This window comes from Gymnodraco acuticeps, unplaced genomic scaffold, assembly GCF_902827175.1.
Source record: "Gymnodraco acuticeps unplaced genomic scaffold, fGymAcu1.1, whole genome shotgun sequence".
Lineage (NCBI taxonomy): Eukaryota > Metazoa > Chordata > Actinopteri > Perciformes > Bathydraconidae > Gymnodraco > Gymnodraco acuticeps.
The window spans coordinates 2,239,222-2,258,465 of NW_022991180.1; the positions used below are offsets into that span (position 1 = coordinate 2,239,222).

The 19,244-nt window shown below is 44.7% G+C and overlaps 1 protein-coding gene across 36 annotated transcripts in view; it reads right to left on the minus strand.

Moving 5' to 3' along the window:
- The window catches only part of camk2g2 (calcium/calmodulin-dependent protein kinase (CaM kinase) II gamma 2), a 64,291-nt gene extending 54,476 nt beyond the window's left edge, over positions 1 to 9,815 (minus strand). For all 36 annotated transcript variants that reach the window (XM_034237729.1, XM_034237717.1, XM_034237707.1 and 33 more), the window contains exons 1-2: positions 9,621 to 9,815; positions 8,452 to 8,546 (exon numbers count right to left, since the gene is read on the minus strand). In XM_034237729.1, the coding sequence (XP_034093620.1) occupies positions 8,452 to 8,546; positions 9,621 to 9,685 (160 nt within the window). In that variant the 5' untranslated portion in view covers positions 9,686 to 9,815. The remainder of the gene's footprint in view (positions 1 to 8,451; positions 8,547 to 9,620) is intronic.
- Positions 9,816 to 19,244: the final 9,429 nt, after the last annotated feature.

The window sequence follows — 19,244 nt, forward strand, 5'->3', positions numbered from 1 at the left end:
ATCTGAGATCCTCGTAATGTAATCAAATGTAAGTTAACAGGTAGCGGTCCCCTTTACAACTACTCACTACTTTCAATGGAGTGATAAGCACAGGCAGAATGAGTGTAAACACAGTAGGGCTAAATGTACTTTTTTTTTGTCAGGAATTCAGTTCATTCATGTGTATGACGAAATAAAAATATCAACATTGTTAGCTGAAACAAAGACGACACTCGATTGACCAAAAAGCTAATCCTTAGAATGTTTCAATGCTAATTGTCCTTGTGTGACAGCAGCAGAGCAGTATAACAATAAATGACCCTCATTTTGGATTGTTGGTTGAGCAAAACAAGGAATTTTTGACTGCAGTTTCAACTTGTTTGGCTTTTGGTAAACAGCTCAAATAACAGGAAGTGAAACTAAAACCATTCTTTTATAATAAACTAATGGATAATGCTGTTTTTAAAGCAAAAAAGCCACATTAACTGGTTACAGCTCCTCAAATATGACCAGTTTCTGGCTGTGGTGTGATAAAACAAGCCTTGCTGTGACTTTGTATTACATCTTTGTTTTTGTTGCAGTTATACTCACTACAAATAAAATTGCATTTTGTGTCCTTGTCCATCACTACAGTATATGGCTAATTACATTTGTATTGAAGTTGGCTTCCACATGCTGCCATATGCTTGGGACAGGGGCATAACGATAAGCAGATAACAGAGAAAAACAGGGCAGATAATGAAGTGAGTCCTGGAATAACACACTGAACCTTCACACACACACACACACACACACACACACAAAACAGTGTGTTGTTTCAAACGCTCGATAAGGAAAGAGGAAGGGCAGCATGCTGTGGAAAGGATAACACTCATTATAGTAGTGTTACACTGTACTACTTCTGCTTTGGAGACCCTGACCGTCTCACTCTCTCTACATATCTTCATCTTTCTCTTTCCATATGACTCTCCCTCTCATCAAATATTCACAGTTGGTCCCATTAAACATTCACCGCGCTGCACTGCTACTCTATCCGCTCTCTGCCAATCAGCCTCCAGCGGGAGCACCGCAAGCCCACCAAAAGCTTGAAAACACACACACACGCAAGAACAAGTTATGAGTCTGCATAGCCTGAGAAGTGTCAGCCTTGCAGGAAATGACTAGAAAGAGGAAGTGGCAAAAGAGACACGAAGGAAGGAGTGAGCTGAGGCTGAGGGAATATGAATAATAATATATAATAATAATATACATTTAATTTCAAAGCGCTTTTTCTGGTGCTCAAATACGCTTTACAGTGGTTTGATAAAAACATGATCAAATATAATTTAAAAAATAAATATTAAAACAGCAACACAACATAATTCACAAATTAAAAGCCAGTCTGAAGAGGTGTGTTTTGGTCAGTGTTTGAAAGTGGGGGGGTCGGTGCAGTCTTGAGCAGGAAGGTGAAGCAATGAAAGAAAAGGAGTCCAAAGGTCCATCCTCTGCTCGTGTCCATGTTCAGTGAGAGTAGAGCAGTCTTGTACCTCAATAATTCAACAGTGGGACAAGTGCCGCCAGCCTCCACCCCCCCCCTCTTTTTCTCTCTTCCCTGACATCACAAGGCCTTATTTAATAACAGGGTAAAAATACTCTCACTTCACAGTTTGAGACAATACGTGACACATAATTGTGGCTAAAAATAAAAACAAACACAGCCAAGATAGATCTCTCAGTCAACGGTGTATCCTACAAAAAGCATTAAAGTGTTCTAACATGAGTCTGACGGAACAGATAAGCCCCAATTTCAACCAATCCAGTCGTCTCTACAGGGCGCATGTCATAGCTTGCGTTTTGAACCTGGCACTTCAGGTCTATTTTCCTCCATTTACTACGCAACTGCATGACTACAGTGATTGTGTATTCGGCTCTGAGCTCTGCCAAAACGTGGGTGACCTACATTCAATGCAGTGCCGGAATTTAATTAACTGATTTTCAATCAACTGCCTAGAAAGGCAGCAAATATTAAGTATTAAGGCCTTGATTCACCGAGGGATCTGTTGGGTAATTGATGTCTGTCACCAACTTTTCATGAGGTGTTTCCTGCACCATAGGCACCGGTTGATGTTTTTTCAGCCGATTTAGCATTTTTAAATCGGTGGCGGAGTCCGTTTGTGAGAGGAATCATTCTGACTGGCTGTTCAGCTTAAGGCGAATCTGTCCACAAAACGAAAAATGTACATGAAGTACACCAGGAAAAACCAGAGACTTTCTATATTTTATCCTCATCTCATCTGATTAATACACGGATATTTTCACAACAACATGGCCATCTGGAATGAGCTTAGTGGCGAGCAAGATCAGTGTGAAACGGATTGTAAACGCGGCTTAGGTTTAATGTATGTATCAGATTGACGGCTTGTAAATCTGCAGCTCTATGTTTTGTGGTTATGACAAATCCAGCAAGTACGGAGAGATATTTCCTCTCACGCAGGTAAAGAACGTACATGACAGTTGGCTGAAGTCTTTGCTATGTGTCCAAGAGCCACTTTCTGGCAGCACTCAGCCTCTGTTGATAATATTCTTCGATGTTTCTAAAGTTGATGACGATGGCTTCAGTAAAAAAAAGCTAATCCAGGTTGCACTTGGATCATATCTGTCAATCAAAAACATGCTAGTACACATTCCTTGTAGATAATTCAGAAAGTGAACAGCCCAGATGTAGTGTTGAGTTTTTATAGTCAGACAGTCTTTTAAACTACTGTAAGGTTTTACTTATTTACCAGACTCACTTTCTTGTATTTTATCTACTTACTGGTACCTTTAGCAACACGCCTCTGTCAACACAGTCCCTTGAGATGTTACCAGATTAATCTAATTGCTGGCTCATGGTGTTTGTCGCAAACAACTAATAGGAATGTTTCAGATGTACAGAGGGAATCCTGCAACTAAAAAGAAAAGGCCAACTTAGAAATACACAACTTGCTTCAGGCCATGAAGTGTCATATCCGTATAGGAAGACTTCGGTTTTGGAAGTTGTTAGACACAACATAATGTATTGTTTAGTTCATGTGAATAATGTAAATGTATACATTAAATGTGAGAAGTGCCAGTACAACAAAGCTGGAATATGTTTAAATTTTTAAATATGGAAACGGTTCATAGTCTCAGGTGATGTATGGAAACAGACAGAGAACTTAAATAATTTAGAAATAAATCAGTAAAAGTTGAACTTATATACAGGCAGATAGCCTCACAGAGTTATCTGATGGATTCTTTATTCTACTGGACATGAAGTGTCTTATCTGAACCGGCATCTCCTTTATATTAAGTTTCACGATCATCATTTTAAGAAAAGCTGGTGACATAGTTAAGTATTTAGCAATTAAAAAGCCAAAGTTTCCTTAGGAGTTTATCTTGGTGTCTATCTACGCCGGGATCCTGAGTCGTGGCTGATCCTGTGGTCCTGCCTGACTCTCATCATACTACTTCCCTGATGGCTCCCACAGGATTGTTGACATCCTCGTGGATTCATCTTCTTCTTATAGACACAAGCATTTCCAAACATTTGATCTACCTATGCTGTAAAATGTATTATCTCTTCGATTTACACACAGCATCTATTGCACGTCTGTCCGTCCTGGGAGAGGGGTCCCTCCTCTGTTGCTCTCCCTGAGGTTTCTCCCATGTTCCCCTTTAAACTGTGGGGTTTCTCTGGAAGTGTTTCCTTGTACGATGTGAGGGTCTAAGGACAGAGGGTGTCGTATTGTCATACTGATATTCTGTACAAACTGTGAAGACCACTGAGACAAATATAACATTTGTGATATTGGGCTATATAAATAAATATTGATTGATTGATTTGTAGTCTAAAAACAGAACAGAAAGCGAGAACATTTTCTCACTTCTGAATGATAAAGTAATCCCCATTTTTAAACTGCTGAATGTCTTTTAAATGTTAGCCATATGTGATTGAGTGTTTTTTTCAATGTTGAAAACTCACTGATATGTTTTGTTTTATTTACAATAACTATTATTAGAACCTCTTCCTCAGTGGATGCAGTAAAAGCACAACATGTGAAGAAGTGGTGATGACAGTGAGCTCCATAATTGGAAAGTGGCAGACTGAGAAAGCTGAGAGGGCAAAAGCAATTACAGACTAGCTAATGTGTCAATATGCAAGGTTTGGTTTTTATTCAATGAGATGAGCTACTGTAACAAACATGATTATGAATTATCTTTCTTTAAGTTTATTCTTCAAACCAAACCACTGTTTTCTGGTACTTTATCTTTGCGTCAAACCGTCTACACAAGATGAACAGATGTCATGGATCATCACAAAAGCCACAGAAAAGGACTGTATCACTCTATCTCCCCCTCTTCAGTCTGCAAAACACAAGTTCACATAACTTATGAACACACTTCCCTTCTTAACTTCTTCTTTCACAGAAATGTTATCAGGCAGTCACTGCTGCTTCAGGCTAACATAATAGTCATTATCTACTTCTGTAAACTGATAACAAAGTCACTTGTGAAATAAAGTATTATAGCTTTCAGTATCAATACCTTTGTACTGTAGTAACATTAACACATACAGCATGAGTAGCAGTTATCGGAAGATTAAGATCAACAATTTGCCCCATCAGTAAATACAACACTCAATTTAAAAGTGTTTTACATTCAGTTCTGCATATCAAGCGCAATAATAACTTGTGATGTATTTTTATGATTTTGAGATGGCTGCTGATTTCTATGCTTTTTTCAGTTTGCTTATGCTTAATCTGAACAGTTCTGGATCCCATTCTTTCACGTCATGCTCAATCATTAACCCATTAAGTGTAATCTCTAACACTTTTTAAGATTTTACCAACAAAACTGACTTTTACAGGAAAAATACTATCAAGGTAAATTAATGAGAAAAAGCATTGGTATTAGAAAAAAATGACTTTTAGTCGATGGCCTTTAATTTGCAACAGTTGCTTAATGCAGTGTGTTCTTAACAATGTGTCTGAGTCGATGCACGCGTGTATGAATGTCAGTGGAAGTGACAGACCGTGTGTGAGAATCTGCTTGAGTGACTTGCGCATGGATGTGACGCAACATGACCCAGCCATAATCGCTGACCTCACCGCCAGCCAATGTGCCCTCCCCGAGCCACAGAGGAAAAGGGCGTAATCCGGCCGACACACACACACACACCACCACACACATCACCACACACAACACACACACACACACACACACACACACACACACACAACACACACACACACACACACACACACACACACACACACACACACCCACAACACACACACACATCACACACACACACACACACACACACACTACACACACACACACACACACACACACACACACCACACCCACACACCACACACACACACACACACACACCACACCACACACACACACACACACACCAACACACACACCACACACCACACACACACACACACACACACACACACACACACCTCGTAAGTACAATTGATACTACAAAGTATTCCAGGCATCATATTACCACAACTATGATACTATAGTATGTGTAGTGTTTGCAAACTCTAACAAGAAACAAACAGGCAGAGATGTGTGTGGATTTACCTTTAAAGCATTTGTGAACATCTGTTTGTTTGTACGTGCATGGAGACAACATAATCCACATTGCTGTGTTACATTAAATTACCTGTTTTTTTATTTGGGTTGTGTCGTCTGTGTTTTTGGGCCATCATTTGTTATCAGTTGTGAGAACAATGCACCTGAAGTGATTGCAACAGATGTGCGAACATATTGCTGCAACACATTTCAAATTGGAAAGGATAAATATTGATCAAATTAATGGAAAATATTATAAAAGGAAAACGATTAATCCAGATTAAAGAATATTTACGCAGCACTGAGGACACTGTGGCTGATGTTGACAACTGACAGTTTTATAGTGATTATATAATAGCTAGGATCTTTGAATCAAATGAAGTGTATTGATTGATAGGGCAACAGATGTTTTGGGTAATAAGGAACGCTCGTCCTTCTTGCCTCATCCCAGATCTTAGCAATGAACTTGATGAGAACAACATTACCATGACCTAAAGAAACAATATCCCGAACTATAAAAATTAGAAGGAAGATGTTATAAACCATAATGGGTCTTTAACAGAAGGCACAGTGACTCATTTCTCTTTGCCTTTCTTTCACTACTGGCATGATGCGTGGGTGTAAGCGTGGGGGGTGGGGGGTTTCAGGCAGGGAGAACATGCTTCTTGTGCGTGTCAAAAACACATTGGCTGCAACAGCACATTTCAGGATGTTGCACTGAGGGAGAGACCAATGTGATGCGTGCATTTCACAATATGAGACTGTATTCAGACAGGCCTTGTCGTTAAGTGTGAGAACCGTTCAGTAAGTGAGAAAAGAATGTGTGTAACTGTGCTTTGAACGAGAAAAGAGCAGTCGTCTATGTGTGTGTGTTTGTGTGATAATTGTGACCACGATGCAGAGAAACACACACGGTCTCTCTGCCAGACAGCCTATGGCTGTTGCCGGGTTACTATAGCTCCAGACCACTGCCAATATTGCCCTTCACACACACGCACCCACACACACAAGATCCAATCGCCTGCTGAGAAGGGTTTTTAAGATCTTTCCTCAAATCAATCCTTTGTTTACAGAGAAGGGAGGGGAAGGGGTGTCGGAGCAATTCAGCCTGCATCCCCCGGGGAAAAGAGCCGCCCTATCAGTCCAGAACTGGCCCCGATGTGCACTTCATATCATCACTGAACCTTTTGACACTTAGACACCCGCACACACAAACACACACAGTCTGCAACATGCTCACACACCAAGAGAGATACCGTAAAGGATCAATTGAATTAATGTGCAAACACAAGCACATGTGACAGGCAAAGCAATCAACAGACAGAAATGCTTGGATTCAGCTACATGGCAGCAGGAACGCCATTAAACACACACACACTGATGACAATGAAAACAAATCTGCCGCAAATATTGCAGCACAGGTGGTGATATTTCAACATGAGTTTAACTGCTGGATGTGAACACACACACACGCCGTGTAATTTTCTAGTTTCCTGTTTATTTTTGAAGTAATTGTTTACAATTTGGGACATCAAAGTTTTTGAATACAACCCATTTTTTTGAAAATGTTTTGAAGTGACAGTCCTAGCTGGATATATTACCTCATTAAACAGGAATAGTTAACCCCAATTTATGCTAATCGTGTATTACATGTCCCTTGTTAGACGCTTTTATCCAAAGCGACTTACATACTCAATACTGTGGACAATCCCCACAGGAGCAATTTGGAGTGAAGTGTCTTGCCCAGGGACACAACGACATGCTGACTACAGTGGGGTTTGAACCTGTGACCCCCGGATCCCAACACCAAGGCTCTATCCACTGCGCCCACACGCCTCCCTGGAGGCTGTATAATAATCATCTTGAGTCACACATCCAATCAGTTTCTTGAATGCAAGAGAGATCCAAACACGGAGCCAAGTGTGCGCTCACACGTAAGGGTGAGTACAGAAGGTCAAAGTTGAATGTGGAGTCACTCTGTAAATGTGGCTATCATGCATGATTGTATCTTGTTGCATTTATGTGGTTGAAAGAACTCAGAAAAATGTGTTCCCAACTCAGAACATCCCCCAAACGCCCCATCTGATAAACATGGCTGACAAAAGTAAATGTTGGGTTGAGGCAATAAATATGTTAATAATAATAGTCCATGTACATTTCTATGCTCGTGTTATTTGCAAAACGGTATTCGGTTGGGGGAGTTATTTGGTGTCCTCATAGATACCAAGACAAGATAGAAAAGTTATAGCATAAATCCTGAGAACAGCTAACAACTTGTGGTTTAAACTCTCTAAGCAACAGGGCCAAAACCATCCATCACGGTATATGTGATTTGATGTTACAGTAACGGTATATAAACATTGCACAAGATCACAGAAGAATCGCCACTGCAGTGGAAAAGTTAAAATATTTATGGTTGACATTTCTCTATCGGTGCATGCTATGTCACCCCATATAGCCCAACTCATCTTATTTGTAGCGTTGTTTCCACATTATCAGAGGAGCATGTGAATGCACCTTTATCTTATCCTACGTGCTGCTGTGTGAGTGGAGAATATGTTAGGCTAAAGGTCAAGCTGGTGACCACTGATAACCATAACAAAGCAACACATGTTGCAGACAGCTGGTAAAGCCTCTGAAGCTTTGCAACTTTAACCACAGCAGCTCTGCCAAGTGGCTTTTGAGGAATCGCTGCTGACAGAAGGAGGAAAGAGCGCCTGGTTTGCAGCTTTTCAGGAAATAAAGTAGCAAACCTGCAGCTGAACTGACATCTGAGCAGCTACAGCAGAGTGGACAGCAGCTTTCAGTGTGCATACATTCATGTGACTCCTTGAGTGATCTGCCGAGCCACACTGAGTGAATATCCACTGTACTAACCTCTGGCGGACAGCTTTTTCGTGTTGATAATTTTAGCAGCATACTCCTGGCCGGTGGACTTCTTGCTGCATCGGCGGACGATAGAAAAGGCACCCCTGGAGCAGAAGAAAAAAGATGACAGATCAGTGAAACCACTTAAAAACATAACACAAATCTGTGTGTCTCAGGGGAAAGTGCATGAACCTGACACACACTAAGGGCATGCTTCAATCGCATACACCTAAAGAGAGGGGAAAGGAAGCCACATGCATAATTAAATCAGTCTGATATTCTGTGTATGAGATCTGAGAAGAGGTCCTAGCTACTAGTGCTTGGCAGAGGAGAGGGGGGGCTTTATTCATGGTGAAAGGACACAGTTATTAGCTCACAGGCAGACGTGAGTAAAGGAGAATACACTGAACGATTCAACTGTATCTTCTTGTCCATTTTTTTTTGCACAGACGCCTCCTTTAAACTCATGCTGTGTGGGAAGGTGGAGCTGCTCTATAAACCACACACAGAGATTAGATGTTACAAAGAGGCAGTAATGTAACCTATGTGTCCTAATCCGGGACGCAGTACATGTGCGATGCGCAAAACCAAGATTTGTTGTCTTGTATGCAGCAGAGCCTTGTTTTCTTATTTTTTTTTGACACTACAGTAACCCTGCAGTCTGCTTAGAAATGCACAAAAACAGCTGAATGATTGAACAGGAGCAACGAGGACGCCACCAGGCTACGGCTGCGTGCAAAGCGATTTTTCGACATGCAGTTAATTGACAAACAAGTTGGTCCTAAACGCGGATGTTTCACACCTTTCGGGTTACACAGAGAGCCACAATGGTGCAATACACCTTTAAATGCACATTGAGGATTAAATACAAGCCTTTGAAGCGCTAACATGAACCTGCCTACAGCTTAATGTTGCTCTCCTACGCTTCCCTGTTTTTTTGACAGCCCTCTCCTGCCTTGTCAACACTGAAGTAAACGCGCACAATGGCAGCAGCAGCAGAGGAGAAAAACGTGCGCACACACACACACACACACACACACACACACACGGAGAGAGAGAGAGAGAGACACACACACACACACACACACACACACACACACCCACACACACACACACACACACACACACACACACACACACTGAATGCAACAAGAGCAGCGGCGGTGGCGGTCGCTTACTTTCCGAGTTCCTCAAACAGCTGATATTCGTCAGTGAATCTGGTCGAGAGTGGAACTGTAGACATGTTGACTGGGGAGAGAGGGGGGAATAGCCTCGCGCTTCAGTTGCCGTCTCGCGCAGGTTTCGGGAGGAGAACTCGTGAAGCAGAGAGGGGAAGAGAGGCTCGAGCTCAGAGAGAGGAGCAGGGAGTGGGAGGGAGGAGAGGGGGTGGGGGGAGCTGTAGTAACGAAGATCATCTATTAAGATGATGAGTCACACTGTGTTTAAAAATAATAATTGGAAAGTGAAATTCCAAAGGTGGGCGTTAACCATATTGCTATATTGATTTTTTTTTTTTTTTACTCAAACCATTTTGATGTTTGCAGCATGCATGCTTGCTATGTTTCGTCTTAGATCAGAATCAGAAATGTGCAAATAAAACAGTTTTTAGTCTTAAACCAAGTCTTAAACCTACTGCGTATTACACAGCTACTTAAAGAAACCAACCATTTGACACCAAATATTGATTTTTAAATGATTTTATTGATTTAAATATGATGTTATTAACTCATCAAGGGTCTATAATCTGTACTGCTTTCATAGGTCTGTTATTCATAGCATGTGATCGTAAAACACACATTTTTATCAGTTTGTTAAATGCTGGAATTCTCTAACAAGAAAACAATGACAGAGTGAGACTTCTTTCTGCTTTCTCCTCTTTGGCAGTAGTGGTGTAGGTGGGATGTAAACCACGCGAGATCTTTTCTGGTGTAGCAGAAGCCACAGATCCAGGTTCAGTTTCACCCTCTCTCCCTTCATATTCAACATATGTGCACAAAGGTAAAGCTGACTCCAGAACAGCTGAAAATAGCAGCATCCTTCGAAGACCATCTAGTGAGATGTGATGCCGCAATATTTTAATATTGGCACAGAGCAATGAGCTGCATGCTCACTGTATTATGGTTTTCATTTCCTAATCTGGGCCTAGTAAAAAAAGGAGCGTTAGTCACAGCTGAAAATGTAGTGTATATAATTTGAATACTTCTGCTGTTTATTTCTCATGATAATTCATAATCAACAACGAAATGATGTTTCAAATATATAACAGAAACCTGCAAATGACAATAATCATTAAAAAAACGCATTCAGTGTGCTATCAAAACAATTGTACATATTTATTTTTAAAGGTAGATCACATTTATTCATTGCAATGTGACATCAGACTGAGGATATACTGTATATGGAAAAACGCTTGATTACACAGATTATGATTGCACAGCTACATCTTAAAAACGTTAAATTAGCAGGAAAATGATCTTGAATTTATATAGGCTTTCACCTTTACTGAAAAATGCACATACATTACATTACATTACATTGCATTTAGCTGACGCTTTTATCCAAAGCGACTTACAATAAGTACATTCGACCAGGAAGACACAACCTTGAAGAAAACATAATCATATAAGTACATCAGGTTTCATAGAGCCAAACATTTCAAGTGCTACTCAACTGGCTTTAGGTAAGCCAGTCCTTTATTAGTATAAAAGTGCTTCGTTAATAGTTCTAACGCTCGAAGTGGAGTCGAAAGAGATGAGTTTTCAGTTTGCGCCGGAAGATGTGCATACCTCGCTTTTTATTTTTTAACAGTGAATCTGCCTCCATAGTGCTGACAAAGCTTTATCATTTAAATACATGTTCTCATTCATAACACTCCGTTCGATGTCTCACTATGGGATGCGCCTCATCGCGGAGCAAACAGAAGCATCAATCTCATTACGCCAATCCTGATTGGCTGGTGATCTTGACGTCAGCGTCAGGGAATTCACCCCCTATTAGTAGCTTGCGCCACGATGCATGCGTCATTCAAACACCTCTTCTCGCTTCAGAGCACATCTCTATAGTAGCCGGACAAGCTTAACGGTCCACAGACTGAACCCAAATATAACCATTTCGGTCGACGGGCGCTCGCCGGCTACTCCTTCTGCTTCGCAAGAAGACGGTAATACTAACGCCAGTTAGTATTAAAATCGACCTCGCCGTTTCTTTCCCCGGAAAGTAAGGTAAGGTTTTGATTTTTTTCAAGCTAGCTACGCACCTGTTGCTAGCTAGCTTCCCCTTACTACCGACACCACGGTAGCGAGGACGCTTTTCTTTTTCTCTCTCACGGAGGAGAAAATGATTAGAAGTATATTGACACACCAGTCAATATTCTTTGAGAACAAAGGACCCACACTGTCCCTTTTTCTCCGGATTAAGGACGGGTTGGTAACACTTTTTCTCTCAACGACGTACCTGTTACGAGCGGGTCCTCTCCATGCCACGAGGCGAACAAGATGGACGCCTCTTCCCCTCACACCAGAGGAGTCAGGGACTCGGAGGCTCGGTCATGCGGCTGCGGGTTGAAGATAGCAGGCACAGACTCACACCAGGTCTGCTCGTCCTGCCTCGGGCTGGAACACGCCCAGGAGGCTATCGACAACCCCGGCTCGTGCGGGCATTGTGCCCGTTTCAGCCGAAAGAGCCTCCACCGACGGCTAGCACACCAAGCTAGCTTGTTGGAACAGGACCCCCTCATGTCCACTAGGGATGTGCATCTCCATCACTGAGGCCGATGCGATGCGCATCTCGATACGTTGCCACGATACGATACATTAACGATATATTTGAAACACTAGAAGATGCGATACGATACGATTCACCCCTGTTGCAATACAGTTCGATACGATTTGATTCAACATTATGCGATTTGGTGCGATACGATGCGATTCAACACGATGCAAAAATAATGATACTTCAATATGGTACGAGAGGATTTTTGTTTTATTCCTTATATGCAGCAAATCATACATTAACAAAAAAGTGCTTTACATATTTGGTACTGCACATCCCATCATGCCGTTTATTTTGTTGCCTTTATAAGCTCTCCAGAGTATAGTACAATTCTATAACACCTCACAGTCCACATCCAACAATGTAAGGATGCATTGCTCATGATTAACAATGTGAAAATAACAGCTACTATAGTGCAACGCCCATACAGCTGCCAGCCTGATGTGCTTAACACTCATTCATAGGCTAACTCACCAGTGAGCAGAAAGCGGTGGGTTCTATATGAACAATAAAGAAAATAACCTTTCACAAACAGGTATTTCATAACTGCTTACAGTGAGGAATACATTTAAATTATTATTGGCCGTCACAGGCTGCTGTAAACTAAACACCACTCTCTCTGACAGAACACCTCACTGAGTGATTTAACTCATATGTCTAACTTTCAGGTTTCTCTTTTCAGCCGCAGACCCCATGTCGACTCTTTATGTACGTCGCTAAGTTCCTCGTACTACTTGTGTACTTTAAATCGGCTCGGCATCGTTAACAATTTGCGAGCGATTTTTCAAGTTGACCGTCTGTGCCGCGCACATATACCATCAGGACGTTACTGATGGGGTGCGGCTGCGGAGTGATACTGTATGTATGCAAGCCCGCATCTAGGACGGATCTATGTATCATGGCTGTAGACCTGTTAAGTAATAAAGATACCTCATACAAAGGTCTACGGATACCTTATTACTCTCCATGACCTGCGGTCAACTATATAGCATAAAGGACTATTACACCGTCTTTCTTGAACAATCCGAAGTGTTGCCAAACGTTTGATTTGTAGGTATTTTTCGGTGCGCTGTGTTTCTCTTTCCCCTCAACTTCCGTGTGTGTTGATAACTGAGACTCTCGGCCTCCGTAGTGGCGAAGCAAATATCAAAGATCGTCTCTGCTGAGCGTTGACAAGATGAGGGGATTTTATATGATGAATCGGTTTTTTACCGATGCAAAGACGCTACGCAATCGATGCATCGCGAGTTCAACCCGGTTCAACCCAAACTGTAGCCGATGTGCACTCTTTCAACCGGTGCACTCGCATCTTGAACGTTTATGCCGGTGCACCGATGCGAATCGGTGAATCTTAACATCTCTAATGTCCACTGATTCGCCGTTTGGCAATCAAGACACGGGGGCGTCCGCCGCAGAGACTGAGCCCCTCACTGTGTCGGTCTGGGGCTCACTAACAGCGGCAGCTGCGGAACCGGGATCCCACGCCGTGTCAGGCCGGGACCCGGTGGCGGCAAGAGACGCGGGAACGGAGCCCCACGCCTCACCAGGCAGGAGCTCCCAGCGAGACCTCACCATGGTCTCGCCCGCAGAGGCTCGGCCTGCTCCGCATACCGCCGATGGAACTGCTGGTGGCAGCCCACCTCCTACCAAGGATGGGCCCGTCACCAAGCAGGAACCCCACGCTGCCAGCGAAGGTGGACCGTTTCCAGTCGACCATGACTGAACGGTCCTACAGAGCCGCAGCGTTGTCCGCCAGGGCTCTGAACGTTTCCTCACTGCTAACCGCATACCAAGCGGAGCTCTGTGAGGATATGTTGAGTAATCCTGGACCGGCCGTTCTGGATGAGTTGGCCGCGGTCACAGACATTTGTCTCCGTGTCCAACGCTGCGCCGTCCAGGCCACGGGCAAAACAATGGGGATCATGGTGGTGCAGGAAAGAGCTAGATGGCTCAACCTCCCAGACCGGGAAAAGGAGGATGTGCTTGACATGCCCATCGTTCCCGAGGGGATTTTCGGCTCCGCTCTTGCCTCCATGCAGAGGAGATGCGAGTCGAAAAAGAAGGAGGACGAGGCCCTCCACCTCTGTCTCCCTCGAAGGGCCCAGCCGCTGCCTTCGCAGCGGCAGCCCTTCGTCCAAGCTGCCCCGAACCCTGCTTGGTTCAAAATACCGAAAACGCAGAGGTCGCAGTCCGCCCCGAGTCCCCAGCCCAGGCAGGGGACGAGGGCGAGCTGGCCTAGAAAATCTCCGGTTCCAGCTGCAGCCCAGGCACAGCCAACCCAGAATTTCGGCCAGCAGTCGAGGAAGAAGAAGCGAGCAGCGTGACAGCCCCTCCTTCTCCCCTCTGTGACAGAGCTGGAAGTCTACGGTTCCCCAGCTCTAAATGTGTTCCCGCCGCCTCGAGAGATGCCTCAACACCATCCTCAAGTCCGCATAAACACATGTCACACACTTATTGATTTTTCTGTCATAAAACATTTTCCGCTGACGCATCCAGGCTTCGAGCCAAGGGCGCAGCTCGAAAAAATGAAAAGAAAAACAATAAAAACAATAAACAGTCCGTCAACTGTTCCCCTTCTGAGAGCAGCTACGGCCTCTCTCAAAGGGCGGACAATTGACGGGTCTGTGAAGGCACCACCGTCACGCGCATGCGCAGTGCCGGCTGGGGTCGTGAAGGCACCACCGTCACGCACATGCGCAGTGCCGGCTGGAGCTGTAAAGGCACCACCGTCATGCGCAGTGCCGGCTGGGGTTGTGAAGGCACCACCGTCATGCGCAGTGCCGGCTGGAGCCGTAAGGGCACCACCGCCACACGCATGCGCTGTGTCGGTGGGGATTGTCGAAATGGGGCACCACAGTGCTCAGACACTGGAGGGCCCCATAACACAACAAATAGAAACTCAGAGGGGAAGAGACGTGACATCTCAGCTGGCTCTAAGGAGCATACAGCGGGAGATGCTCACGACATCTGCTTGGGTTTCTCAAGACAGTTACACGGAGCTACAGACTCCAAGTCACCGTCACCCCCCCCCTCGCTTCTCAGGCATTCTGCATTCGCAGGCCCGAGGAGAGTCAGCCCATATTCTGGAGAGAGAGATTCGCTCACTCCTAGAAAAGAGGGCTATATCTATTGTACCCGCCGAGCAGAGTCAGGGCGGCTTCTATTCCAAGTACTTCCTCGTTCCCAAACGGGGAGGGAACGGAATTCGGCCAATACTTGATTTGAGGGCTCTGAACAAATATCTAAAAAGATATAAGTTCAGAATGCTCACTCACACATCTCTGCTGCGGCTCGTGCGACAAGACGACTGGTTTACATCAGTCGACCTGAAAGATGCGTATTTTCACATCCCAGTATATTACCCACACAGGAAATATCTGAGATTCGCATTTCAGGGGATCTGTTATGAATACAGAGTACTCCCCTTCGGTCTGTCTCTCAGTCCAAGGGTGTTTGTACGATGTACGGAAGCCGCGATAACCCCGTTAAGACAACAGGGTATTCGCCTGGCGACCTACCTGGACGACTGGCTGCTTCTCGCACAGTCGGAGCAGGAGGCTGTTACGCAGACAAATGTCCTCGTAAAGCACCTGCTCAACCTGGGTTTCATAATAAACACAGAGAAGAGCATGTTGTGCCCCGCGCAGACTATACTCTTCCTGGGTTTACGCCTGAACTCGGTGCCCTTTTCAGCTCGCTTGTCAGCGGAAAGAGTGAAAGCTTTCAGAGCTTGTCTCGCTCTTTTCCAGCTGCGCAAACATGTTCTCTTCAGATCATGCCTGCGATTGCTGGGGCTCATGGCGTCAGCCATCCTGGTCGTACGACTGGGACGCTTACACATGAGGGAGTTTCAGCGCTGGGTGGCCGCCCTAAAACTAAACCCCCCGCGCGCGGAGAGTTATGGTTACTGTGAAATGCGTAATGGCACTGCGCCACTGGCTGCACCCGACTTTTCTAGTACGAGGTGTGCCTATGGGTGCTGTCCTTTCACGGAAAGTGGTCACCACGGACGCATGTCTGACAGGTTGGGGAGGTATTTATGAAGGTCGCCCGGTGAGGGGTCTCTGGAGCAGAGACCTCCAGCGGGCGCACATAAATTACCTGGAGCTTTTGGCGGTGTTTCTCACCCTAAAACGCTTTCTGCCTTTCCTCAGGGGACATCACGTCCTCGTGAGGACAGACAATACGACCACACTATCGTATATTAACCGCCAAGGGGGTTTGCGTTCTCTCCAGTTACACACACTGGCGCACAAACTGATCCTATGGAGCGGTAGACGTCTCCTCTCTCTGAGAGCGACGCATGTACCGGGAGTGATGAACCTCGGGGCAGATCTACTGTCCAGAGGTATACCACTTTATGCAGACTGGACTCTACATCCAAGGATTGTGAGCCAGCTGTGGGTGCGTTACGGCAGAGCCGCGGTGGATCTGTTCGCATCGAAAGACAATGCTCAGTGTCAGCTGTTCTTTTCGATGCGCGATTTAGATGCACCGTTAGGCGTGGATGCACTCGCGCACGATTGGCCCCCGGACCTTCTGTACGCGTTCCCACCCCTGGCTCTGATACCCCCAACTCTGGCCAGAGTGAGAGAGCAATGCCACACACTTATCCTGATAGCTCCGCACTGGCCAGCTATGTACTGGCCAGCGGAGATATATCAGCTGCTGTGCGGGCAGCCATGGCAGCTCCCACTACACAGGGACATACTGTCCCAAGCGGGGGGGGGCGATCTTTCACCCACACCCAGAGCGCTTGGTTCTATGGGCCTGGCCCGTGAGTGGTACAATCTGAATACAGTGTGACATGAAGCTGACCCTGGCAGCTGCCAAGCGAGCCAGTGGCACTCATGCAATATCTGTACAGTCTTCATGCACTCAGTTCGCCCCAGGGCAAACAGAGTGTGGTTGAAGCCCAACTCTACCTTTATCTTAAGGCGGTTGGTTCAGGTACCACATTTGACATTGAGGCATCCTCCCCGCCACTGTATTCCTCCGGGGAACAGCGGCCGGATTTGCCGTGTCCAGCCCGTGCTTTACGCACGTACAGGGACAGATCAAGGGTGCTTCGTCATAATGACCAACCCCTTGTGTCCTGGGCTAACCCTTATAAGGGCAAGCCTGTTACTAAGCAACGGCTCTCCCACTGGTTTCTGGAAGCAATTGCTTTGGGGCTCATACGAGTCAGAGTTCGCAGGCACCCTCGGGTCCGCGAGCTCTTTCGACTCAGGGTCTGGCTGCATCCTGGGCTTTGTCTCGCATCCAAGACATTGGTGCAGCGGCGAGCTGGTCCTCGCCGCTCACTTTTGTCCGCCTCTTAACAGGCTGGACGTTCTGCTCCCAGTGTGACTCAAGCAGTGCTGGGCACCTGGTTGAGTCAGAGCTCTACCTGTTAAATTCTGGTTGGTTTGGTGATTTTCGAGATAAGCTCGTCTGACAATACGGGAGCTACAATTTCCCATAGTGAGACATCGAACGGAGTGTTATGAATGAGAACTATAGGTTACTTACGTAACCCCAGTTCTCAGAGTAACATGAAGTGAGATGTCTCACCAGACGGCCCTCCTTGCTATGGTGAAGCGAGAAGAGGTGCTTATTTTGAATGACGCATGCGTCGTGGCGCAAGCTACTTATAGGGGGTGAATTCCCTGACGCTGACGTCAAGATCACCAGCCAATCAGGATTGGCGTAATGAGATTGATGCTTCTGTTTGCTCCGCGATGAGGCGCATCCCATAGTGAGACATCTCACTTCATGTTACTCTGAGAACTGGGGTTACGTAAGTAACCTATAGTTTTGTATCTTCTCACATGTAACCACACAGTAACCAGTAGAGTCTGTTTCAGGGAGTCGAGGCTTCGATCTGACTCGTGTGCAGTTTTAGGGATTTTAACTGTAAAATGGAGCATTATTGTATAAGAGACAGGGAATTATATGCGTTATGTAACAGCCTGCTGCACCGTAAAGGTTTATCTGAGCTTTCATGAATATCTCATGAAGGGTATTAATATATCCTCTTGGCACCATGTTTAAGTGTGTATGTGTGTGTGTGGGTGATTACAGCTGCACTCTCCAGTGATGTGCTTACTGTGTCTCTCACATTCATACATTTATTTTTGGGTCAGATGCAGCAATGATTAATCTACACATGATTTAAGATAGACATATTTATTTAGTCTATGATGAAACAGTATATTGGTAACATTATATTACATTATGTTAAAATGCAGATGGAGTTTTACTGCTCTCGCACATGCTCAAATTTCACACAAGCTTTGAGCAATGTTAAGACACTCTTATGAACATTTGAGGTTTAGTGTTTTTGCTTCACATTGTTTCCGTTTAGCTTTATAAACCCACTGTACGCAAACAATGCAACAGACTAATTAAGCCTCTAGCTGGTGAACATAGCATTTAGCAGCTAAAGAGTCACCCCTCAGGAGTTGGAGGAGACCCAAAATGGAGCATCAACAAAAGTGAATATTGGACTTTAATTAACCGGCTCGAGACATAAATAAAAAATAATTTATATCTGTGGTTTGGGGTGTAAATAGGCAATATCGACTGAGGTTTGTGGAACCAGGTTTAAGGACTTCTCATCCATGTTAGTTTCAAATCTATGATCAAAAACACCCGTCACTTTCTACTATTCCTGCATGTTGGTCCTGTTCCCTGTTGCCAGCATTGCTAAACAGTGAAATTGACAGTACTAAAAGGTAATGTGCATTTCGATATAAAACAGACAAACATTGGGCAACTTTTCTATCTTTTACCTAAATAAAAGAGCCCTAAGCCCTTCAATATGTGAAAATGCAAACATGTGCATCTCCTTTCTTTTCCCCCTTTCTCTTCTTGTCCCTGAGCTGTGAGTCTATATCTGGAACAATGTTGCCGGCACTTAATGAGTGTTTGCAGTGAGCACAGGAGCAGTGCGACCAGTCTCTGACATAATTGCAGGGAGCCGCTTCGTTTGAAAGCCTAATGAGCGAGGGTGCAGCAGGTATTAATTGCTGAATTGCTATATGTTTCTT